Genomic DNA, 26,508 nt, shown 5'->3' on the forward strand with positions numbered 1-26,508 from the left:
AGTTTCCCATCAATAAAAAGATGAGGTTGGTCTCTCAACCTATTAACTCGGACTGCGGTTGCCATGGTGCCTTGCTCCTCACAACGTTCACCGAGACTATACTGTGACATCACCGCGTTGGGGCGGGGCAAGCGCAAGTCCCTAGCGACGCGGCCTCAGAGTGACGTCACAACGGGGCCTCTGTCAGTGCTCGGTAGAGGCCAGACCCTCAGGATCCGCCCCAGAAAGCGCTATTTCGGGTTGTCCTAACTCAGACAACGTCCCGAAGTAGCCCCCCCCCCCCCCCCCCAACATCTCCTGGGCAGGGTGCCCGTCCCTCTGGGTAGGGAGACCTGGCCGGCTGGCCGGTTAACCAAGCTCAGCCCAGCCAGGGATGCCTCTTTGAGCCCCTCATCCAATTTTCGGGTACCACTCACCCCGCTTCTCTCCTGGGCTTCGGGGTGTGTCCCCAGAAGCCTGAGCTCGCTCGCCAACCCATCCATCGCCTCTGGCGCCGCTCCAAGGCCTCCACTCCATTCTCCAGCTGTCATCGTTGGTGCATTCCGCAGACTGCACTGAGACTGCGCACCGCGAGGTACTCTGGGACTCGTAGCCCAACACCCTGAGGCAGAGTATTGAAAGAGTAGGTTCCCCCGTCCGGAGTCTACGTAGAACTACAACTCCCAGAAGGCTATTGTGATAAAGCAAGGGTGGGGGAGGGGAGGAAGGGAGACGATTGGGCTGTGGAGATGGGAAAAGAGTGGAGAGGTTTAAGTGGTTAAGGTCCCGCCTTAGCAGTTCTTTCATTGGTCTCTAGAGGGGGCGGAGCCGAAGTGGGAGCTCACGAAGCAGAAGAGATGGAGGGCTTCGTGTCGAACGTTGAGGTCTGCAACCTGGCCTATAACGGAAAGTTGGAGCAACTGAAGGAAAAAGTCCTATCCGACAAATCCCAGGCCGTCAAAATTGACCAGGTGAGGGACCAAGCTAGGGAGCCCGGCCGGGCCGCGCTCCTTGCCCCGCAACTCCCTCTTATGTAGTTTCTCTGGGAGTGAGGTCGAAGACAGGAGCTTTCCTGAGGCCTTGAGCTCTAGAGTCGTGTTAGAGGGCCCTGGGACGCCTCCGGCTGTTGAAGCCTCCGGCTGTTGAAACCGCCGGCTGAGCTGGGGGTGGGGGGAGGGAAAGGCCCTCAGGCCTTGCGCGAGGCGGTCCTCAATTTCCACTAGTGGGAAAACGAAAAAGGTGGGAACTCGTTGGCCCTTTTGGGTGGGAACCTAAACAAAGACCCGTCAACCCTAACCCTGAAGGCACGCCCTCCCTTCCCAACTTTAAATCTAGCCCCTGAGGTGGAACCCTAAGGAAGACCCTCCCCAACTTGAAGAGCAAAAGGGGTGGCACTCGAGGGCCTTCCAGACTTCCAATTCAGCATCCTAGATGGGACCCTAAGCAAGAACTTTTCCCCTCCCCCATTTGCCTACCAAAAGGAGCCCTCCTGACTCCTAAAGCTAGGAGAACCTAGAACAGGAACCAGGACTAGTGCAATGGCTCCCTCTTTTCCACTTAAAAAATGTTTTTAAAATTTTTTATTCTAAACCTAAACACCAAAATCGAACATTTCCATAAACACAACAGAATACAAAAAGGTAGAAGCCTTGCTTCCCCACTGGGAAAAAAAGGGGGGATGGGACTCCATGGCCCCCCAAAAGAACTCCTGGGAAGGGTCTTCCTTACTTGAAATGTAGCACTTTGGGTAAGACCCCCTCAGTGGACTTCATCCCAAAAATGAAAGAGAGGTGGAGTGTTTGACTCCCATCAAGCCCTTGTTTACTCAATATCTAGACTTTTTCACCCCATGGTCCTCTAGGATAAGGGCTTTGATTTTTTTCCCTTTTTTGGGGGGAAGCAATCAGTTTGGGAAAGCCTCTGGCTCCCTACTCAGAATTATGTTTTTAAATACGTAAAATAAAAATACTTAATATAGAATTACAAAGAAAATCAGTTTTATTGCAATTCTAAAAATAATTTTCCAAACGAGTTCATGTAGCATCGGTTAAGAATCCTTGCTCAGATCTCTAAGTGAAGGAAGCCTTTAGTTCCCAGGCAATCATTCCCCTCCTTCTCTTTACTATGGGAGTTGTAGCCAAAGCTAGCATTTCAGCATGGGGACACTTCATTTCCTTCTTAGCTTTCAGTGGACCTCACCCAAATGGGTTTTTGTGGCCTTGGAGAGCTCAGAGCAGATGGGCCTTTACAGGTGGTAGTGACCCCAATATCTGATCAGAAGGGATGTGGATCTGACAAAGAAATCTCCATTTTTAATCTTTGTAAATTACTAGGAAACAGATCTCTACAGGGGGCATCCTTTCTTAACTTAAAATACCAAAAAAGTGCGTTTCTATAAAACAACAATGCAAAAAGAATTCTATAGGGAACTAATGGAACTTGGTTTCAAAATCGCTTGCTTTTATTTTTATACAAACAAGCATATATGTATAAAATAAATTCTATATCTTACTTTCATAATTGACCTTTTTGTTCATTTCCGTCTGTTTTCTGTTCATTAAAAATTTTTTTTTTTATAGTGGTCCCGGTTTATTTTAGTTTTTTTCTTATTACTGCTTATTCATTCCTCCCCTGTTAACCTGGTTTCCCACCCCCATTAGGGAAAGATGAAAAAAAAAACATTTTAATAAATAATCATAGCCAAGCAAAATGAGTTTATACAATAGATTTAAGTACATGTTTTAAAATATATTAATAAATTCTACACTTTACTTTCAAAACTGTCCTGCTTGTCTGTACTTCCTTCTGTTTCTCTTCTGTGTGTAAAAAAAAAAAGCATGGTTAAATGAAATTAATTACACAGATTTGTTAAAGTATATAAATACCTTTAAATATATGTATATTTAATATATTTTAAATATTATATATTTAAATATTATTATTAAATAATATTATTTTTATAATATTTATAAATATTTGAACATTAATATTAATAATATAATATATATTTAAATTTTATTTTATTATTATAATTTTATAATATTTAACTTAAATATATAAATATATTTGTATAATTTTATATATATAATTTTAATATATACTTATATATCATATTATATACTTCTGGTTTGGCTTTTTTGCACATTTAAAAAGAAATTAGTGTTTCTTTTTCTTGAAGCCACTACTCCCTTGTCCCTCCTCTCCCCCCTTTAATGGATATAAGGAAAGGTTTAAAAAAAAGAATCCTTGTAACAAAATATATAAAATATATGTGCTTTTTATACATATATGTATATAATACTACAATTGATTTTTCAGAACTATCCTGCTTGTTGGTGCCTCCTTCTGTTCCCTTTCCATGCATTTAAAAATATTTTTTACAATGGCTTTCTGTTTTTTGGTATCACTGTTGCTCACCAACTCCTCCAACCGCATCCCCAAAATGGAGATAAGGAAGGTTATTTTAAAAAAAAAAAAAAAGAAAGAAAAAAAAGAACCCTTGTGACAAATATGTTTTGCCAAGCAAAATGAATATACAACAGCCATATCTTCTAAAAAGACTTCTTTGTTTCTGCTTTTTGTATCCATTACTTCTTCATAAAGAGATGGATACTAGGCTTTCTCACAGGTGCTCTTGAAACATGGTTGAGTTCTTAAGATTCAAGGTTGTCTTTCTTTGCCATGTTGTGTAAATTCTTCTTTTGCTTCAATTCATACTAAGGATTCTCCTAAATTGTTTCTGTTGTAATTTCTTATAGTGCAATAATATTCTAATACATTCATGTTATCATAACTTGTTTAAGAAGCAATCTAAAGCACCCCCTTAAATTCTAGTTCTTTTCTTCTTCCCCTTCTAATCACTTTTATAGATGATTAAAAGAAAGGGATCAGGAAGTATCACAGCCTTGGAGTCAGGAGGAGCCTGAGTTCAAATGTAGCCTCAGACATTTGGCATTTACTAGCTTTTTGACTGGACAAGTCACTTAAACTCCTATTGCTTCACCACCAAAAAAAAAAAAAAAAAAGGGAAAGCTTCCCTCCCTGATTACTGAAACTCTGCTTTCCCTATGTTCATTTTTTAAGAAATTACTGCAAAGAAGGTGATTTAAGGCTTCCTATCTATGCTCTTCATTTCTTGATTGTAAAACTTAAAATTGGTTAATCCTTATACTATCTATTGTTCCTCTCTTGTGTTTGGGTTCCTGTTTGCCTCCAAGAGTTAGCTTTTAATAAGAGAGATGGTGGTAGACTTAGCGGTACAGAATGGGAGGGACATGGCCCGTTGTGAAACCTGTTTTATTTAACTGTACTTTGTTGTGCTCTAAAAAATAACAAGTAGAGTGATTTCAGAAAAACCTGGGAAGACTTATATAAATGCTGAGTGAAATGAGCTAAACCATGATGACATTGTACCCAATAACAGCAATATTATAATGATCAATTGGGAAAAACTTAGCTATTCTCATCAATCCAAGATAATTTCAAGGGACCTAGGGTGAAAAATGCTGTCCACATCCAAAGAGGGAACTGATGAACTCTGAATGTAAATTGAAACATACTTTTAAAAACTTTTATTTTGTTTCTATTTTATTTTGCAACATGGCTAATGTAGACTTTTTTTGCATGACATTACATATAGAAAGGGTGAGATAGAGAATTTGGAACTCAATTTTTTTAATGATTAAGAATTCTTTTACATGTAATGGGAAATATCTAATGGAATAAAAATAACTTTACAAAATGAAAAAAAGACTTCTATTGGGAGAGGTGAGTTAGCAGGAAGATGCACCAAAAGAAAGAAAAGAGCGTCAGTAAAACCAAAAGCTCAGAAGGGAACAGAGACAGGCCAATTTTGTTATTACTTCATTCAAATTAATATAAACTTTTAAAAAAATTATACAATAGATGTTCACTATTTCACATGCAATTCTCTTTCTTGTTCTTAACAATGTATAAGGATTTATTAAATGCCTGTTGTGTGCAAGATACTGTTAGCTAAGGATGCAGACAGAAAAATGATATCCCAGAATATGTTTGTTGTTAAGTTCACTAGAAGGAATGTAAATCTTAAAAATACCTAGTTTTTACTATTAGTTCTCTTTCCTATGCAGGACAACCGGACTGCATTACATTGGGCATGCTCAGCAGGATACACAGACATCGTTAACTTCCTGCTCAGTTTCGGAGTGCCAGTGAATGATAAAGATGACGTAAGTATTAGTCCAGTTAAACAAATTTCCCTTTATCTTTGGGCTCCAGACTGGGGTTTCCTTAGGCCTAAATTTGTAGACCATGTACAAAATTAGAATAATTACAATTAGAATGATATGTAGTGGGTTTTATGATTAAGCATGGGGCCAACTTAACTTTACTGTGTCTCATAATACAATTAAAACAATTCTAAACTGACCTCTTTTAAATAAGCTATTGACCATAAAAAATTGTCTAAAAGAACAGATATTGACACTGCTTCATTTTCCTGAGGAGTTTTAGCAGATGCAAATAAATCGCCATAAGCTAGAAACCACCTTAACCAACAAATGTTTGATTTCCCTGCCACATGACAGTAAAGGGCAGCACTGCTTTAAAATAAAATGTTATTTGTAAAATCTTAGAGTGGAAAATGATCTGAGACCATAAGTGAAATCATTTTGTAAAACACTAAAAATCAATAAAGAAAAATGTTTACGTGGAATTTAATGAGAGACCCAATTGAGCATTTAGGGATGAAGCTGGACAAATGACAACAGACAAAAAGTTTTAAAGGATCTGTCAAGATTAAACTGTTCTTCACCAATGGTAATGGAGCCATCACATTTGAACTTTTTTAGCATTTCCTTCCCCAGTGAGCTACAGGAGAATAAAAAAATGTCATTGAAGAAAAGGAAGGTAAGTAACAACCAAGTAAATACAGATGGGACATGTATTATAGGCACACTATTTTGAGAGTATTGAAGGGTTCTCAATAATTGTTAAACAAGAGGATGCCAGATATTTGGGAGAGGTAGAGAACTGACTTTATTACTTCCCAAAAAAATGATTGAGACTTCACTCAACTACCAACTCATATGCTTAATTTCCCATCTCTACAAAATTGTTATGAAAATAATCCAACCCTGTATTCAGGCAATCTGGATAAAGGTATGATAAGGGAACAGATAGGATTCCATTGAATTGAGATCAAAAGTGATACACTGTTTTCTTGCTGTTCCTCATACACAACACATCCCAACTTCTGACTCCAAACATTTTCACTGGCTGTCCCCCATCCCTGAAATTCTTTCCCTCCTCATCTCCTCCTCCGCTTCTTCTGGCTTCTTCATGTTTCTTTTTTGTTATTGTTGTTGTTACATTTTAAGTTTCAAAACTCTCTCCCTTTCCACCCCACACTAGAGAAGCCACCATTTGATACACATACACACACACACAAAATGTAAAAGTACACTATGCATATTTCTGTTTATCATTTCTTTCTCTGGAGGTGGATCCATCGTCCTTCATAGATAGTTTGTTGTAGATTACAAATACTGAGAATAACTTAGCTTTTCACAGTTATTCTTTGAGCAATATTTCTGTTTCTATATATAACATCCCCCTGGTTCTGCTCATTCCTTACAAATCTTTCCTTGTTTTTCTTAAATCAGTCTGCTCATCATTTCTTACAGCACAGTAGTATTCCATCACAATCATATATACTTGTTTAGCTGTTCCCCTTTTGATGGGCATTCCCTCCAAGTCCAGTTCTTTGCCCCCACAAATAGAGCTGCTGTAAGTATTTTAGAACATAATTTCTCTTTTTTTTTTCCCTGATTCTCTTGGGAAATAGACCTGATGGTAGTATTTCTGGGTCAAAAGGTATATGTAGTTTTAAAACTGGTTATAATTCCTGATTGCCCTCTAAAATAATTGGATCAGTTCATAGTTTCACATCCCCTCTAACATTTGTCATTTTCCCATTAGGTGTGGGATGATATCTCAAAGTTGTTTTAATTTGCATTTCTCTAATTAATAATGATTTAAAACATTTTTTCATGACTGTATTTGGTTTGATTTCTTCATCTAAAAATTGCCTATTATATCTTTTGACCATTTATCAATTGAGGAATGATTCATTCTTATAAGTTTGATGAAGTTCTCTCTATATTTGAGATAAACCTTTTAAATTTAATCATCTTTATCCATTTTACATATCACAATGCTCTTACCTCCCATTTATTCATAAATTCTTTTTCCTATCCATAAGTCTAATAGGTAATATGTTCCATACTCTCCTGATTTACTTATGATATCTCCCTTCTTATCTAGGTCATATATACATGTTGACCTTATCTTGGTAAATGAAGTAAGATATCGTTCTGTATTTAGTTTCTGCTAGACTGTGTTCCATTTTCCCAACAATTTTTGCCAAACGGTGAATTCTTATCCCCAAAACTTAAAACTTTACATTTCTCAAATACATTTACTACTGTGTGATGTATGTCTACTCTGCTCAACCACATTCATCTTAATATTTCTTAGTCAGTACGAAATAGTTTTGGTAATTATTGCCTTATGATATAATTTAAGATCTCATAGTGCCAAACCTTCTTCCTTTACATTTTTTAAAAAATGTATTTATTCCTTTGATATTCTTGACCTTTTGTTCTTCTATGTGAATTTTGTTATTGTTATTTTTTCTAGCTCAATAAAATAATTTTTTGGTAATTTATTTGGGATGGCATTGAATTAGTTTAGGTAGGATTATCATTTTTATTATATTGACTCAGCCCACCTGTGAAAAACAAATACTTATCCAATTATTTAAATCTTATTTTATTTGAACAAAAAGTATTTTACAATTATATTCCTGTAGTTCCTGGGTTAGAGGGCAACTAAGTGGTACAATGGATAAAATGCTGGTCCTGGAGTCAGAAAGACTCATCTTTATGAGTTCAAATCCAGCCTTAGACACTTACTAGTTGTGTAATTCAGGTCAAGTCACTTCACCTTGTTTGCCTCAGTTTCCTCATCTGTAAAATGAGCTGAAGGAAATGGCAAACCACTAGAGTATCTTTGCCAAGAAAACCCCAAAGCAGTCACCAAGAGTTGGACATGACTGAAAAATGACTCAAAAACAACAAAAAGTCCCTAGATTTGTGTAGGCAGGTATACTCCCAAGTATTTTATGCTGTCTACAATTAATTTAAGTGGGGTATCTCTTAATTATGTTCTTGCAGGGCTTTGTTGGTAAAGAGAAATGATGTTTTATATGGGTTTATTTTATACCTGCTACTTTGCAAAAATTATTGTTTTCCAAGTATTGTATAGTGTGCAAAAGCAAATAGTTTTATTATCTTACTGTCCATTCTGTTTCCTTCCTCTTCTTTTTCTTTCCTTGTTGCTATTGCTAACATTTCTAATACAATATTCAATGATGCTAGTGATAACAGACATCCTTGTTTCACTCCTGAGCTAACAGAAAAGACTTCTAAGTTATCCCCATTACAAATAATGCTTGCTGGTGGCTTTAGGTACATGCTTCTTTTAAATATGAATGAGAGTTTTATTTTGTCAAAAGCTTTTTCTGCATTTATTGATGTAGTTATGATATTTGTTACTTTTGTTATTGATACAATCAATTATGTTTATAGTTTTTCTTATGTTAAATAATCTCTGTGTTCCTGGAATAAATTTCCTACTTGATCACAGCGTGTAATTTTTGTAATGTGTTATTGTAATCTTCCAACTAGTGTTTTATTTAGGATATTGCATCCTTATTCATTAGTTAAATTGGTCTGTAATTTTCTTTCTCTGTTTTTGCTTAGGTATCAGCACTAATATTTGTTTCTTAAAAGGAGGTTGGTAGAACGCCTTCTTTGCCTGCTATTCCAAATAATTTATTTAATGTTGGAATTAGTCGATCTTTAAATGTTTGGTAGAATTCACTTGCAAATCCATCTTGTTCTGATACTTTTATTCTTAGGAAACTCTTTCATAGCCTGTCAACTCTTTCATAGCCTGTTCAATTTCTTTTTCTAAAATAGGTTTATTTGGATATTCTTTCCTCTTCTGTTAATCTAGGAAGTTTATGTTTTTGTAAGTATTCTTTCTTTTAAATTGTTCATTTTATTGGCATATAATTAGGCAAAATAACTCCTAGTAATTGTTTTGAATTCATGTTCATTAGTTGTATTCCACCCTTTTCATTTTCGATACTAATGATTTGGTTTTCTTCTCTCTTTTTCAACAAAAAAATCGTACTAACCAATGGTTTGTTGATTTTATTGTTTTTTTCCCCATAAAACCAACTCCTATTTTTATTTAGTCAGGGATTTTGTTACACATTCAGGTTTATTAATCTTACCATTAATTTGGGGGATTTCCAATTTGGTGCTTCATTGGGGATTTTCTAGTTTTTTTTGATTGCATACACAAATAATTGGTCTGCTCCCTCTTAATTTTATTGATGCAAGTATTTAGAGATAGAAATTTTCCTCTGCTTTGCTGCATCCCATAAGTTTTGGCATTTTGTTTCGTTATTATCATTCTCTTTAATAAAATTATTTATTGTTTCTGTGACTTGTTCTTTAGCCTATTCATTCTTTAAGATAAGGCTATTTCGATTCCATTTAATTTTTAATCTGTATTTATTCCTTTTATCCCTTATTAAATATAATTTATTGTATTACATCTGAAAATGATGCATTTAATATTTCTTTTTTTCTGCATTTAACTAAATAGTTTTTATGCCCCAGTATATGGTCAGTTTTTGTAAAGGTACCATGTACTGTTGAGAAAAAAGGTATATTCCTTTCTATTTCTCTTCAATTCTCTCCAAATATCTATCTTATCTAGTTTATGTAAGATTCTATTCATGCCCTTGTTTTCTTTACTTGTTTTTTGGTGAGACTTATTTAGTTCTGAGAGAGGAAAACTGAAGTCCTCCACTATTATAGTTTTGCTATTTCCACCTGTAATTCATTTGCCTTTTCTTTAAAAATGTGGATGCCACAGCATTCTGTACATGTAGATTTAGGATTGATATTACTTCATTGTCTGTGATACCTTTTATAATGTAGTTTCCTTGTTTAGCTCTTTTAATGAAATCTATTTTAGTTTTAACTTTGTCAGATTTCATGATTGCTACCCTGCTTTTTTTTGCATCAGTTTTTTTTTCCATCATAAGAATTTCTACTACAGCCCTTTATTTTAACTATGTGTATCTTTCATTTTAAAATGTGTTTCTTGTAAACAATATATGTCAGATTCTGGTTTTTAATCTATTCTGTTATCCATTTCCACTTTATGGAAAGTGATCATTACTATTTGTAATACTTCCATCCTATTTTTCTTTAGTTGATCCTTTTTCTCCTCAGACATCTAATTCATTTGTGATCATTGCTTCCCTAATCCACACGTCTTCTAAGATAATAATGCTCAAGCTTCCAGTTTTTCTGTTTGCTGAGTTCTGTCTGGGGGTCTGACTTCAGGTACTCCTCTCATCTCCAAACCTGGATTTGAGGCATATGTTCTTTCACCTTGTAGTCTCTTCCACTGCTACAAGCTTCAGCTCATCCTTCTGCCCTGAAACCAAAACCAGAAACTGCTTTTTTGCCCCTCTGCCCTGCACTCATGGGCCTGTGCTCCTTCTTCCTGGTCCAAAACCACAGTTTGGGACCTCATCTGGTTAGTGTACCTGAGCCTCTTTAGCACCAGTGGAAGGCCTTCTCATCTTCCTCATCAGTCATCTGATCCACACACTGGTGGTGGGATGAAAGTTCCTGAAGCTGAAACTGCTACCCCCACAGTTTGTTGTTTGATAATTTGGAGATGTCTGCACTCCAATCAGGGCCAGACCACACCCAACAGGTCTGGTCTTTCCTAATGTTTTCTTAAGTTCTCTTAGGCTGGATAACTACCCCAATTTTTAATTATTTCTCCATGTTAAAGTTCACTTGAGGCATTATTTTAAGTTGTTTGTGGGGAAATTTGGCAAAGCCAGGTAATTTCCTGCTTTATTACATCTTCCCAGAATTGTTTCTTCAGGTATCCACTAAAGTCTTAAGTTCTACCTTAATCTTAGTGCCTTCCCTCTATTGATTATCTCCAATTCCTGTCTGTATCTTCTTTATATATAGTTGCTTGCGTGTTGTCACCCCCATTAGACTGGGAATTCCTTGAGTCTAGGGACTAGTTGTTTTTTGCCTTTCTTTGTATCCCCAGTGCTTAGTCACAGTGTAGAATGTTGCCTAGATTGTTGTCAATTGTTTACAAACGATTTTGCTGCATTTTTTTCTTTTTTTCTTTAAAAAAAATCTTTATCATAAGGGAAGGAATAGGGATAAAGAGGAAAATTTAAGTGATGTATAATAAGCAAAGCACATAGGACAACAATGGGTAGCATTGCTTTTGGGAAAGCACAAATTGCTTTTTAAGAGTGCAATGCTTATTCCTGAAACAAAGGCAATGTTAGAAGACCATTATTCTAGTGATGATAATATAATAGTTTTAAATTATAAAATATCATAGTTTCCAAAAAGTTAAATTTCATCCTGTGAACAATGGAGAGACCCATGGTGGGCATAAATAAGCTACAGGATATTACCAGTAAGGAATTGTACAGTTGAACCATTGTTGGAGAAATAATGTGTGAACCGAGAACAAAGTGGGCTAGTCATGTCCTAAAGGTGGGGGATAACTTACAACCCATTTGTCAACATGGCAATACATCTGGAGGAAGTACATTGTAGAATCTCTTTGAAAGATTTTTGAGAGGACATGGACAAGAGTTGTACTGATATGAAGGTGTGTACGAGTCACAAGCTACACCATTAGAAAGAGTATACAAATGAATGAAGTCCCAGGTGCAAAAATAGATGAACATCATAGGACAATGAAGATTTTTTTATTGTACTAGAATTTTGTTCTTTTGCGTACCTCAAAATAAGTTCAGCATGGCTGGGTTTTTATTCCACAGAGATTTTGCTGTAACAGCACTGGTACTGAGGAAAGAACCCTGTGTGAACTTAAGAATTTCAGCTTTTTTTGTTTCTCTTGCTTTTTATTTGCATGACCTTAGACAGGTTATTTTACTACAGAGCCACTAGAGCGGTTTAGACAATTTAAATACTAACCCATGACCCTTTTAAGGAAGAGGAAATGGGGCACAGAAGTCAAGTGCTTACTTGACTTATGCAGGTAGAAAGTAGAAGAATCTAGATTCAAACTAGAGTACTCTCAACATTAAATCCAGTTAGTTCCTTTTCTACTAGTCATCCTTTCCCTAATACCATAGGAACTCTTGAGTTTGTGAACCTTCTAGTTCTGTGAAGTAAAAAGCATCATTACTCAGTATTTCAAAGGGATTGAGAGTTTTGCATATTTATAGGATCTTTGTGTTGCAAAAGAGCTTATGTATGTTTACATATTTATACACACATATTCAAATCTGACCTATCACTTAGCTAGTTGTGACCCTAGGCAAATCTTAAAATGGGGGTAATAGTTATAACACCTACCACCCAAGGGTGTTGAGAGGATCTAATAAGATAATAATATAAAGAACTTTACACACTTTAAAGTGTTAGACCAGAACTCACTGTTTGACAAAAACTTCTGGGAAAATTGGAAATCAGTGTGGTAGAAACTAGGTATTAGACCATCATCTTATACCTTATACCAGGGGTCCTCAAACTTTTTAAATAGGGGGCCAGTTCACTGTCCCTCAGACTGTTGGAGGGCCGGACTATAGTCAAAACAAAAACTTTGTTTTGTGGGCCTTTAAATAAAGAAACTTCATAGCCCTGGGTGAGGGGGATAATCATCCTCAGCTGCAGCACCTGGCCCGCAACCCGTAGTTTGAGGACCCCTGCCTTATACCAAGATAATATTGAAATGAATATGTGATTTGGACCTAAGGAATAATTTACCTGTTAGATCTATGTATCCCTAGGGAAGCACTTATGACCAAATGAGATAGAAAGCATTACTGGATATAAAATGTATAATTTTCATCATGTTAAATTTAAAAGATTTTGCACAAGAAAACCCAGTATAACAATAGAAATAAAACAAAAAAACTGGGATACAATTTGTATAGCAAGTGTCTCTTATTAAGGCCTCATTTCTCAAATATATATAGGACTGAGTCAAATTTATAATATAAATCATTCCCCAATTGATAAAGGATATGAACAGACAGTTTTCAGATAAAAAAAAAATCAAAAGTATAGGTATGTAAAAATGGGCTAAATCACCATTAACTAGAGAAATGCACATTTAGACAACTGAGGCACCACCTCACCTATCAGATTGGCTAATATGTAGAATGAAGTGAACAGAAATAGAATATTGTAAATGATCATGATAATTATGAATGACTTGGCTTTGCTTCCTTAGCAATATGGTGATCCCATACAAATTCCAAAGGACTCAAGATGAAAAGTGCCATCCACTTCCGGTGAAAGAATTAATGGAGTCTGAATACAGATGAAAGATATTATTTTTTACTATATTTATTTCATAGGTTCTGTTTGGTTTTTTTTTGTCTATGTCTTCTTTTACAAAATAATTAATATGGAAATATGTTTTACATGAGATTGAACATTATGTAACCTACATCAAATTGCTTACCCTCTTAGGGAAGAAAGAAAAATTGTAACTCAAAAACATTTGAAATGAATGTTTAAAATTCTTTTTACATGTAATAATGTAAAAATTATATGTAATACAATGTAATTTACATGTAACTGAGGGGGGAGAATGGGGAGAAGGATCAGGGTCCAGGGTCACACAGCTAGTAAGTGTGTGAGGCTGGATTTGAACTTGGGTCTTCCTGACTTGAGGGCCAATGCTCTTTCCACTGTGCCACTTAGCTGCCCCAATAAAATATATCTTTATAAATCCAACAGCAATATTCCAAAAAAATTAGCAAATCCTTTTTCTTTGGGGAAAAAAAAAAGACAAAAGAAAGCATTTTATAAATGCTAGCTGTTGTTCTTTGGAGTCGGTAAGTGGTGCTGCAATGGGTAGAGCGTGGGGCTTGGATTCAGGAAAACTTCATGTGTTCAAATCTGGCTTGTAAGCCAGGGGAGATGAACACAAAAGCAAGGGAGCCCTTCCCTGCCTTTACAGAGCCTATATCATAAGAAGAGAGACCATCCATACAAGAGACTGGTGGCTGGGGAGGGATAGTTTATCCTGGAAACTCCTGGGAATAGTGCCTGGAGCCATTGAGGAATTTTTGACAAGGCCCTTCTATAACCAATGATGGTATTAATAATTAGTTCCCTGAGCAAGAGGAGTGTGTAGCAGAGTTGTGATGGCCATAGTAACAAGGTATGGTTGGGATTGGCTAAATCTGGGGCTCTTTTTACCTGCTATTAGCATTGCAAATGTGCTCTTCTCTCCCCCCCATTCCCCCATTTCCCTCTTTTTCTTCTCTAGGCCGGTTGGTCCCCTCTTCATATTGCTGCCTCTGCCGGCCGGGATGAAATTGTGAAGGCTCTTCTGGGGAAAGGAGCTCAAGTAAATTCTGTCAATCAGAATGGCTGTACTCCACTGCATTATGCAGCATCCAAAAACAAGCATGAGGTGCGATGAATGAAACAAAGCATTTCTTCTGGTACTAAACTGTAGATCAAAATGATTTCAAATGGTCCCATCCACTTTTTTCTTTCCATTTCTTTAGATTGCTGTCATGTTATTAGAAGCAGGTGCTAATCCAGATGCTACCGACCACTTGGAGTCCACTCCACTGCATAGAGCCTCAGCCAAAGGTAATCTGAAGATGATCCATGTCCTTCTGCAATACAAGGCCTCCTCAAATATCCAAGACTCTCAAGGGAACACTCCATTGTAAGTATGAAGTCATGGTCTTTTTGATTTCACCGATTTGGAAAGGGTCATCACTAGGCCCTGTGTTGTGCCTCTTTTCCTGAAGACCTTCGGAAGGGAGAAACAGCCATCTTTGGGGGTAGTTTTTTCCACCTTTGAAACTACAGCTCCATGCATTAGGATATTTTTCCTTTGATCAACCAAAATTTGCCTCTTTGAAATTCCCACCCCTTTTTCCTTGTTCGGCAGCCAAGCAGGATAAGTCTAATCTCTTTTCCATGTGATGACTCTTTAAATAATTAAAGGCAACTGTCTTGTCCTCATGAAAACTTCGTTTGGCCAAACATTCTCATTTCCTTCAGTTGATCCTTAAGTGTTCTGGCCTCCAGGAGGCAGTGTAGTACAATTGAAAGAACAGTCTCTGGAATTCAGATACCACTTCTGATATTTACTTCCTGGAGGACTTGGAGCAAGTCCCAGTCCTTCCTGAGCTTCAATTTCTTCTCTAAAATGAGGATCTTGTAGTAAATGGCTTCCGAGGGTTCTGCCGGCTCCAATCCCCTGCTTGCATCTTCATGTGGTTGACCTTTTCTGGGTACACTTGTCCTTTCTAAAATTTGCCCAGAACTGAGCACAATATATGCAGTGCAGTCTAACCAGGACATAGTACAAAGGTGCTACCTATACTGCCCACCACCTTCTCATCTCTAAGCATTCTTGAGCTCGGGATTGTGTTCGTTTCAACTGCTAAATTGTGCTTTTAGCTCATGTTGAATTTGGAATTGGCCTGGCAGTGGGCCTGGAAAGCCAAGGAATTCCATCAGCTCTCTTGTCTGGAGGTGTTATTCTTATATACCATGTTTCATACCAGAAATACTGATAGTCCTCAACTTAAATCTTGTTTTGTTATGTTTTAAATATTATGGATTAAAAGTTCTGTTCCTATCATCTTTTTTTTAAAATCTTTTATAGCTTGTTCAGATGCAGTGCCTCAGTCTTCTCAAGAGGTCTCAGAACCAGAATACCTAAGTTCCAGTTTCAGTTCCAGCTCTTTCACTAACTAGGACCTTATTAAAGAATTTAACCTCTCTGCATCCCAATTTCTTCATCCATGAAATGGTAATACTTAGAATAGGAAGGGAACACCAAAGTCATCTAGCCCGATCTTCTCCCCACAGTGGCATCCCATAGCTAATGTGGAACTGTCTGCCACATTGAGTGGCTCTAATTGTGTGGAAGGCCTTCCTTAGCATAAACCAAAACCTGCTTCCCTGTAACTTCTTTTTTTTTTTTTTTTGTAGTTCTGTTCTCTTGAACTCCTATAATGAATCATAGGATCTCCAAGTTGGGACTTCTCTATCCAGTCCATTCCAAAATCAGCATGTCCAAAACTGATCTTTCCCCCAGATTCTTCCCTCTTCCACACTTCTTATTTCTTCCAGTCACCATCATCTGTTGAGTCTCCCAGATTCATAAACTTGCATTATCCTCAACCATTCACTCTCTCTCACCTCACTCTAAAAACTAGATCGCCAAATCTGGCTGAGTAAAGATTGCTTCATTCATTGATTTGTATCCCCAGTGCCTGGCACACATAATAGGCCTTTAATAATACTCATTGATTGCTAAATAATGCCCAGTTGTTTTAGAGATAACTCGGTGGCACCACATGGACAGAGCTCTGGCCCTGGAATCATGAAGACCTGTGTTCATAATCCAGTCTCAGGCACTTATTAGCTATTTGATCTTGAGCAAGTCTCTTCACCTCTGGCTGCCTTGGTTTCCCCATCCCTTAAATGGGGGTCATAATAGTACTTTCCATACAAGGTTGTTTTGAGGATCAAATGAAATAATAATGGTAAAGTGCTTAGCACAGTGCCTGACACATAAGAAGTTCTACATAAATGTTAGCTATCATTATTATTAATAGTAATAGTAGTATTGAAATTCCAGATAAGATGCTTATAAGCTGTGTGATCTTAGGCAAGTCACTTAACTGCTATCTGCCTCAGTTTCCTCATCTGTTAAATGGGTGTCATAATAGCAAGATTATTGCTAGGATCAAATGAGATATTTGTAAAGTGCTTAGCACAGTGCCTTGCACACAATAGGTGGTTAATAAATGCTTCTTTCTGTGCTTTATTGTTTTTTGAGGTCGTTTCAGGTTCTCTGTACCACCAGTCATTCTCTAAGCATTATTTTTTAAATCACCAGCTCTGTGCCAGGCACTGTGATAGATACTAGGGATAGAAATACAAGGAATGATATAGTCCCCACTCTTTGGAGCTTGTATGGTCAGATTTTTATTCTCCACCATCTTAATCACCCCTTTGTGAACATGTTCTTGTTCCTCCTCATGCCCTACAAGATGCTGAGGCCTCCTGGCACAAGTTATCCTGGCCTGAATCCAACAGTAGTAGGATCTCTTGTTTTGTATGCTATTGTGCTAATCATTCTTATAGGCCATTCTTATTACTAAGATTAAACTTGGAGATGCAGCATAGGCCAGTAGGGAGGGATCCAAGACTTTTGCTTCTCAGTTCTAGCCTGAATCTTACCACTTATTAGCCACATACAAGCCAGGGAACCTTTTTTGAGCCTCAGTGGCCTCATGGCAAAGCAAAAGGGAAGTAAGACTTGTGCTCTCCACATAACAGTTGTTGTACAGAATACAGTTGGCAGATTCTCAAGTACTCTAGAAATGTGAATTACTCTCCTTGCAACCTAAGATCAAATTCACTTGCAAGAGTGGCAGTAGTCGTGTCTCAGTGTGCATTTTTGCAGAGTGGTGCTCCAAGTCATCCATCTTCACATAAATTGCTGTTTACATCTTGATCCCTCTCCTGTATTTCTGCAATCAACTTTAGAACCAAAATACAGAATTTTGTACTTTTTTCTTTTAAGCTTCATTTTATTTGCTTTTCTACATGTTTCAGCTTCACAAAGTCATTTAGAATCCTGATTTTATCATCTAGTTCTGGACTTTTTCTCAATTTGGTGTTTTTCCCAAAACATGATCAACATGCCAGTGTCCTCATGTCACTGATGAATGGCACTTCAGGACTGTTCAGGACAAGGCAGAGACTTTAATTGTCCCCTGGGAGGCCTCTTTATCAGATGTCCTGATATCTAAATTCCTGAAATCTAAAGCAGTGGTCGCCTGCTTGGGGAGGCAGTGTGGTACAGTGGAAAAGGGTGCTGCATTTGGAGTCAGGGAACCTGAGTTCAAATTCTGCCTCTGCCATTACCTACCTATATGTCCCTAGAGTAGTCCTTTCCCCTCGATGGGCCTCAGTTTCTTCCTCTGTAAAAGGAGGGCGTTGGACCCTCCAGCCTCTGGATCTAGCACTTCCTCCTTGGGTCTCATTGCCTCTATAAAATGAAGGGTTTGGATTCAGTCCCTGAGGGTCCTTCCAGCTCTAGATGTAGCATCTTATTTTTGACCTTAGGCCAGTCACTTTCCCTTAGTTTCCTCCTCTGTAAAAGCATTTGGATTTGAATTAGATAGGGTCTCTGGGTTCCTCTCCATCTTTAAATCATATCCTCTGATCCACCAGTCTAGTATCCCTGTCAAAGAAGAAAATGGGGTTAACTGGACATGACTTAGTCCTGAATTTTAACATTAAACAACCAAAAACAGGTGTCAGTTTCCTAAAGTCAAGCCAAGAACCAAAGAAAGACTTTAGTGACTACTTGAAAACATTGTGAAGTAGCTTGTGTCTTCCATCACCTTACTTAGTATATAAACATTTCTCTTTTTTTTTTAAAGTTTGTATTGATAACTTTTGTTTTTACTTCCACTTCATTTCCAAAGTCCATCCTTTCTCCTTCCTCTCCTACTTAGAAAGTCCTTTTTTGGAACAGAATCCCCCAAAAAAATGAAGAGGAAAAAAGTTAAGCAAAACCCTCACATCAACCAGAGCATCCCTTAGACCCCAACCCAGCCACAGTAAGCATGGTGTTCCTCAGGTGATCATTTTTGTTCAGTGGCATGTCTATCCCATGGGATGTCTTTCCCAGATATTTCTCAATTATATGCCAACCATGTTGGTATCCCTGGACAGTTTTGACCTCTTTGTGCCAAAGCCTCCAAATGCCACAATTAACTAAACTTGCTACCGGTAGGAGCCAAACAGAAACCCAGTTCCACAGGGTTGCTTCTGTCAGGCTGGACCCTTCCCAGGAATAAGAAACCCAGAGCTTTATTCAGTGACTCTGACTAAAGTGATGACAATTGGTGGTTGGTGCCTCTGGAGAGCATGCCCAGTAGAATTAGGTCCTGCTCACCTCTCTTCTGGTTGTGAAGGTGAATAACAAGTGAGGCAAGGAGTGACAAAAAGACGAGATATTTAGGGCCCCACTTCTCTTTTTGCCCCCCTAATCCAGGGAAGCGGGGTCATTGTCCCACCCTTCCTCAACTTCAAACCAACAGCAGCTGTTCCCACTGCTTTCATATGAGGCCCTCTGGGGCCATCTCTCTGCATATCCACCCTCCACAAGTATCCTTGGTCTCCGCCCACATCCAAGCCTCTGATCTTGCCAAAACTGCCAACTTTGCAAATTTTAAAAGCTATAAAAATGTTAACTATTACTATTATTACTACAGCAGCCACAGCGACCCTCCTCTCCTCTTGCTGTTCCCCAGCTGGGAATCTCAAGTTTTCAATCACACTTAGGCTGCCCCTCCTGTCCTGGTTTTCCTAGCTTCCAAAGCCTCTCTCAGAACATGGCAGCCACAGCAGTGTGGGTCTCTGCTTCTCTTTCTAAGCACTCAGACTATTTAGCAAGATAATTTAAATTCTGACAGGGATGAATGTCACGCTGATTGTAATTTTCCATAGCTTTCGTTGCTGATAGGCATTGGGAGCGGACCACTTTACTTCCTGCCTGGACAAAATGGGATGTCCTAGTTTCAAAATATCAAACCTGCTACGAGTGGTTTTCTGGTTTTCTTCAGGTTCTTTCACTGCTTTGAGATAGAATTCATGTGGACCAGTAAATCTGAATTCATTTACAATAACTTAGCTAAGAGTCCTTATTATCTTCTCACCTATCTAGGCTTTCAGCATTTTGTTTGTTCTAGTATGCCTGTCACTAGAATAGTCCCACTTTCCCATTTGTTACTATTACACCATCTGCCCCAAGCCATGGCCAGGAAGCTGGCGTCCAAGCCAAGCAGAGCTGGCTTTGAAGTCCTGCCTTTGTCCAGGCAAGACAGATTACCTTATCATCCCTTCCAGTGTCCCAGGCAATTCTCTTTAAGGTTCTTAAGTTGTAGAGAGTATGCCAAGCTACACTGGTACTAGGAGTTTCCTATACCCAAGAAGCCATGGGTCCATGCCCTAACCTAGCCAAGTATGTCTTAAAAGCCCCTTCTTCTGTCATATCCCCACCATTGGTTATCTTCATTTGTTTGAGCTTTGGGAATAGTCTCATCTCATCCTGGTCTTTGCTTTTTCTATCTCTCTTCTTCTGGGTCCCTGTTTTTCTTTTGTGGAGACTGTTTTCCCTTTTTGTCCTTAGTATCATCCCCTTGTCTTCATCTCTGACTGCAGATTGAAAATCTGGCCTCAATTCTCTGAAATTGCATCATCTCGGTACTTCCCCACCAGGGAGCATTGATTGAAGAACTTGGTTTCTGAGCACTCCCTCTTCTCTGTCCCTCTCCCAGTCCCTTTGGAGCACTTCTTATCCTTTGAAAGTTTGAGTCAATCTCATAGAGTTATTGTAAGTATCCAACCAGATCCTATTTGTAAACGTGCTCTCCAAAGCTAAGATAGTCTTGTGAACATAAGAGGTTCAAAGAAATGTGAAAGTGTGAGTTAGAGCCCCTGGATGTTCAAAATGTGATCTCTGGTGGTAAGGGCAAGTCATTCTTCTGTATATTTATTTGTATAAGTAATAGAAGTGGTGGTTACCTAGTGGGAGGAGTTTTGGAACACGAGCTTTAAAGGCACTGCCAAAGAAGGTTCTCTATTCAGGGATGGTCTCTCCGGGAGCACCTCAGCTCAATCATTAGTGTGCACCCTGCCAAGCCAATGCTAACCATTTATTCTTGTGATTCCCAATTGCAGACACTTAGCTTGTGATGAGGAAAGAATTGAAGAAGCAAAACTACTGGTGTCTCGAGGAGCGAGTATCTTCATTGAAAACAAAGAAAAAAAGAGTCCTTTGCAGGTAGCAAAAGGTGGCCTTGGTGCTGTGCTGAAAAGAATGGTGGAAGACTAGCTTGGCCTAGCGCTTTATATGATCTGCTTCATGGATGGTTTCTTTGGCCATTGTTATTATTGGTGTTCTCCTTTTTTTTTTTTGAAACTGATAAGCTAAAAAAAAAAAAAAAAAAAAAAGTAACTGATAAGCTAAGTGCACAAGATCACGTTGTTACTTGTTAATGGTTTACGAAAATAAAGGTTTTACTGTTTCAGGATCTCATTGTTTCTTCCACTGGCTAATGTTTTGGTCCCAAATACCGATTTCCCTTTTTAAATAGTAGATATTCGAAGTTCACCTACAATGATATTTCTTAGTTTCTTCCACTTTTGGCCAAAAAGAGGACCCTGCTTACTGTGCAGTTAAAAGTCCAGAAAGTTGGGGTTGGGAAATATATCCTTCATTTGATAATTTACCAAATCAGAACTGTCTCCCTGCCAGGAAGCAGCAGTAGAATTCCTCCAGACAACAGCTAGGAGCACCCAATTATGGATAGAAGTCCCCTAATATAATTTACCATGCATACAACTTCCTGCCTTAAATGTTGGACTACCTTGCTTAAAGGACCACAATAGATTCAACTTAATTCCATTATCCTCCATAACTTATATTTCTGTTTCTCACCTTAAATATAATGAATTCCTACTCACTCACTTTGTTTTTCATGCCAATGTCCTGCCAATCCCTATTTCTAATGAAGTCCTTTAAAAATAATGGGCAGCTAGATGGCATAGTGCATCAGTAGGACCTGAATTCAAATCCAGTGACCCTAGGTAAGTCAGTTAACCCCAGTTGCCTCACCAAAAGAAAAATGTAAGGAACATCTTCCACCATCCTTCCAAACATCCATGTTCACAATTGTGAAGTTGTACATTTTTTCCTTCTTTTCCATCACTCCCCCCAGTATTTATTCAGTCTTGTTGATTTTTTTTCAAAACACCAGGTCTCCCCATTTCACCCAGAATGGAACTATAGGGGCTACTCACAGGCCTAACATTACTATTGAGTATGGGAGCACTGGTTTGTCTTAAGAGCTATCATTTCTATAGCACTTTTAAGGTTTGCAAAGTGCTCTGTTAATTACCTTATTTTATCCTTAAAACAATTCTGTGAGCTATATGCTATTACAATCTCCATCTTATGATGGACAACCGAAGCACAGAGCAGTGAAGTTTTGCCATGGATCACACAGCTCTAAAGTGTCTGAGGCAGGGTTTTGAATTCTAGTATTTCTGACCCCCAAGTCCCACATTCTAGCCATTGCACCACCTTGCTGCCCTCCTTAAGTTCCACCTACCCCACCCCTCAGCCTCAACCCCTGAGATTCAAGTTAATGCCAAATGTTGCAGATGCCCAATCAATATAGCCTGCTGCAGCTCAACTCCCATCTCTAGCCTCAACCTCCACTCTAGCTGGAATTACAGGCAAATGCTACTATGCCTAGCTAATCTTATTTCTACCTTCACAGCATCTCTCCTGTCTTATCATCTCTCTACTCACATGGGTCAATGCTCTTAAGTCACACTTTCCACAATCCTTGCCTGGGCCATCACAACAACCTCCTAAGTGGTCTCTCTGCCTTCAGTCTCTCTTCTTTAATATAATTGCCACACAATTGCCAAAAAATCTTCCTAAAGCCAAGTCTATCCATACCTTTGTACTTCAAAATCTTTATGAGCCTTAGGATAACAGACAATCTCCTCGACTTGGCATTTAAAGCCTTGTCCAATCTGGCTCCCATGTGCCTTCATAAGCTAGAGCCCTTTATCTAATCTTTAGTCAGGCAAGCGTAATGATTAAGGAGAACAGGCCCCTATCCTCCAAAACCTCATGGTCCACGGCAGGATATAACTAACACGTTCTTTGTTCCGTGTTAGTTCTCTATAGAGAGTTCTCTTTCATGTTCTCTATAAAAGTAAAATGGCAGATAGGGACACTCATTTGAGCCGTTTGTCGGACCAAATATAATGCGAACTCCAACGAACTGAGAGAGGAGAGGGTTGGCTTTAGACATTGTTCATTACCTACAAACAGGATTAGAAGGGCACTCATCTTCTGTACCTGGAATTGCATCATTACTCATTTGTTGTGGTTAGGCCATTGCCTCTACAGGACACCTCAGTCCTCTGGACACATTCTAGGGAAGAGATGGGGAAAATCTTACCCAATAATTATTTACATTGCAGTAGGAATTAGCTTACCAGCCCCTTTCCCGGGGACAGATGGCTGAGAGCAGTATTCTAAGAAACTGGGGATAGAACTGGGGAATTTTGACAGGAGAAGGGACAGAAGTAGAGATTTAGTGCTCAGGCACTCCTGAGGCAAACCTGGGCAAAAGGGTTCTGGGAATTTGGGAAGTGCTGCAGGAAGACTAGGGCAGTCCTAAGAAGGGGAAGAAGGGCAATCTAGAAGGGGACTGTGGGAATATGTGGCATTTTCCAGAATAGGATAGACTGAGAGGGGGATGGCCTTTTGCTGAGGCTTTTCAGAATTTCTTTCTTAGATATGGTTACTATGACGATTTCTTTTGCCAATCTAGGAAGATATATATTGAGGGATTTGTTTGGGGAGTTTATTTCTTTTTTTAATGTGTTCAATGTGTGAGGGGGTGGGGTGGGAGGTTCACGAGAGGGACAGATTAAAATACTTGTTGCTTTGAAAAATAACCCAAAAAAGGAAAAAACATTATCCATAAAACACTAAAATTATTGCAAAATTTTTTAAGTCAGAGATGTCAGTTCAAGACATCACTTTTAAAGTCATTAAATCATGATCAAATAAGAGAACATCTGAAAAGGGCTTTGTAAACTTTAAAACTATAATAATAATAATAATAATAATAATAATAGTTTGGTGTAGTAGGTAGAGCCAGAAAGTTCCATCTCTGACACATCCTAGCTGTGTGACCCTGAGCAAGTCACTCATCCTCTCGATTTCCCAAGCAGCTAAGATTCTTAAGATGCATATTAAGATGGAAGAAGAAATCTCTTCATCTGGAAGTTCCCTATACCAATGAAATCACAGATGTAGACTACCATTATTATTATTACTGATTCAGGGTATGAAAAACATGGCCCCCATAATGAGAAGGATATAAAGGACAAACTGCCCACACTGAAATTTCGCCAAGCATCAACCCCAAGATGAGACATCTTTGAAAGACCAACACCAGGCGGTGGACATGGCAATACATGCCTATAATTACTGCTTCCAAGGAGGCTGAGGCCGGCAGATCTCTTGAGTTTGGGAATTCGGAGCTACAGTAACAATGTTCTCACTAAGATCAGTATCAACATGGTGATACTCTGGGAGCAGGGGTGGGAGAGGCAGAGGGAGGAGGCCACTGGATTGTCCCTCCCCAGAGGGACCCAGAGGAGGTCAAAGCTCCCATCCTGCTCAGTAGTGGGATGGTCCAGCCATTCAAAATAATCTCTGAACTTCCTCTGTGGGCAAGATGGGGAGACCCAGTCTTTAAAAAATTAAATCGTAAAAAGTATCTTATAGCCTCACCCATTTCATATTAGAAAATTGAGTGAAAGGAGAGGAAAAAAATCCAAGTGTCTTGTTAGAGCTAAAAGGAATCTTAGAAACCATCTAATCCAGGGGTTGTTGGCCTTTTGGGGGGGTTACCAGCCTCCTTTAGCAGGCTGGTGAAGCTATAAACTCCTTTTCAAAATAGTTTTTTTTAATGTATAAAATAAAATACATTAGGGTTACAAAGGATATAATCATATTGAAATACCCTTAAGATATTTTTTTTAAGTTAATGGATTGTAGGTAAAGTATCCCTGATCTAATTCAATTCTCTCATTTTATAAGGGAAAACTGAGGCTTCAAAGGAGGAAAGGACTTGCCCAAGATCAACTACATAGTGACAGAGCTGGAATTAGTACCCATGTGTCCTAGCTCCCCATCTGGAGCTCTTTACATCCTAACACATTGGCTTTTAAATACCAAACTAATTCCGACATTTGATTTCAGCCACTAATCAAAAGGATAAGTGGATCAAACCAAGGAGGTACACTGGCGATCTGGCACTATCCCCATTAAGATGGTTATGAAATGGGCATCACTTTCTCTGGTTTGGTATGGATTCTTGGACCTTCCCCCTCATCTTTTCTGATTTTACTAAGGTTTATTGCCAGAGCTACTGGAGAACAGAAATGGGAATCCCGAGTCCTCAAATTGGTTTTTGAATTTATTCAGTGGGGCTCCCCTGTATGGCCTGTATAATTGCAGGATTTAAAGATGGATGCAAAGAACGCCTTCTGGAAGAGAAGTTTAAAGTTCACTTGCAGCCAGTGACATCGCATGGATGACACCATAGGTAGGATTCTTCTCTCTCTTTGGGCTCCTTCTGTACTTCTCCACATTTCAATGGTGTTGCACTTGAGAGTTCCCCAAAGTAACCTCTGCTTTGTTCTATGCTTCCAAGGGCAGTCACTCAGTTGAATTAAAAAAACCCAGCCAGCTCTAGGATGGCATGAGTCCCACTGGGATTTCAATGGGAGCTACCTATCTGGGAACAATCCCATGGGGCAGGAATATTTCCCTATATTGTCCTAAAATGATGTCCCAGAGAACATAAAAGATCCCTGTATTCAATGTTTGCTCCTTAACAATTGGTGAAAGATAGCAGTGGGCTGGGCTCCTTTGCTGAGCATTCTAATTTGGAGAGGCTGGACAGAGCTACATGAGTTCAGGTCTGTCCCAAGCAATTTGTGAAACAGTCAGGGGCCTAATCTACCCTTTGTCGCCGATGTACTAGAGTTTATTGCATTCGAAGCTCTAATCAAAAGGCATGGGAGGTAGGGGGCAATGCAAACAAGGAAATGCGAGAAAAAACGCCAACTAGAGAACATGGGCTCACCATCCATACACAAATACTTTCAATTCCAAAGATCCCAGGTAGGTCTTTGTATTTAATAAAGAGAAGCATTGTGGCCAAATGAGGGATTAAACCTGAACAGACAGCTTCCTGTGGCCCTAACAAAGACCAGTTCCTATCTGTGCACACCAAACAGAAAAGGAAGGATTCTGAGGATTTGCCTAAACCCAGAAAATTAGCTGAAGTAAATTATAGCCAAACCTCAATTTCCAGATTAGAAGAAATACTTTTGTTAAAGTGAAAGACCCCTTTTTTGCTCTCCCCCCAGCATCCTCTCTCCCCACCTCCCACCTCTTGTTCTATTGTTGATGGATTTCTAAACGGCCTGCATCTACTCTCTGTCAGTCAATAAACATTTATTAGCACCTACTACTATTTTCTAAGTGCTGGAGTAAGGGACAATGTGATTGTGACTTAGACTGAGCCCTTCTTTTTTGATTTAAAGATCTAGCTGGGCCTTGAGGTCGCCATTATGAATATTAATAAAAAGAATAAGAAATTACTGATCCAGGATTAGGGACAATGCAGCAAGAGATAGAGGGAAAATGATGCTGCTCAAAGACAGTCTTTAGGCCTAAATGATCATCTTTATATTGGGAGTGGAGGGGGACTAGGCT

General features: G+C 38.7%; 2 protein-coding genes across 2 annotated transcripts in view; one reads left to right on the forward strand and one right to left on the reverse strand.

Moving 5' to 3' along the window:
- ATG4A (autophagy related 4A cysteine peptidase) overlaps nt 1–633 on the reverse strand; it is a 63,815-nt gene extending 63,182 nt beyond the window's left edge. The window contains exon 1 of the mRNA XM_031944968.1: nt 417–633. Within this exon, the coding sequence (XP_031800828.1) occupies nt 417–516 (100 nt within the window). The 5' untranslated portion in view covers nt 517–633. The remainder of the gene's footprint in view (nt 1–416) is intronic.
- PSMD10 (proteasome 26S subunit, non-ATPase 10) lies at nt 493–21,220 on the forward strand. Its single transcript, XM_003774670.4, has 6 exons — nt 493–574; nt 797–950; nt 5,091–5,189; nt 14,404–14,550; nt 14,648–14,814; nt 20,868–21,220. The coding sequence occupies exons 2-6, from the start codon at nt 837–839 to the stop codon at nt 21,019–21,021; spliced, it is 681 nt and encodes a 226-aa protein (XP_003774718.1). The 5' UTR covers nt 493–574; nt 797–836; the 3' UTR covers nt 21,022–21,220.
- The last annotated feature ends 5,288 nt before the right edge of the window (nt 21,221–26,508 follow it).

The sequence above is a fragment of the Sarcophilus harrisii genome, chromosome X (genome assembly GCF_902635505.1).
Source record: "Sarcophilus harrisii chromosome X, mSarHar1.11, whole genome shotgun sequence".
In the NCBI taxonomy this organism is placed as follows: domain Eukaryota; kingdom Metazoa; phylum Chordata; class Mammalia; order Dasyuromorphia; family Dasyuridae; genus Sarcophilus; species Sarcophilus harrisii.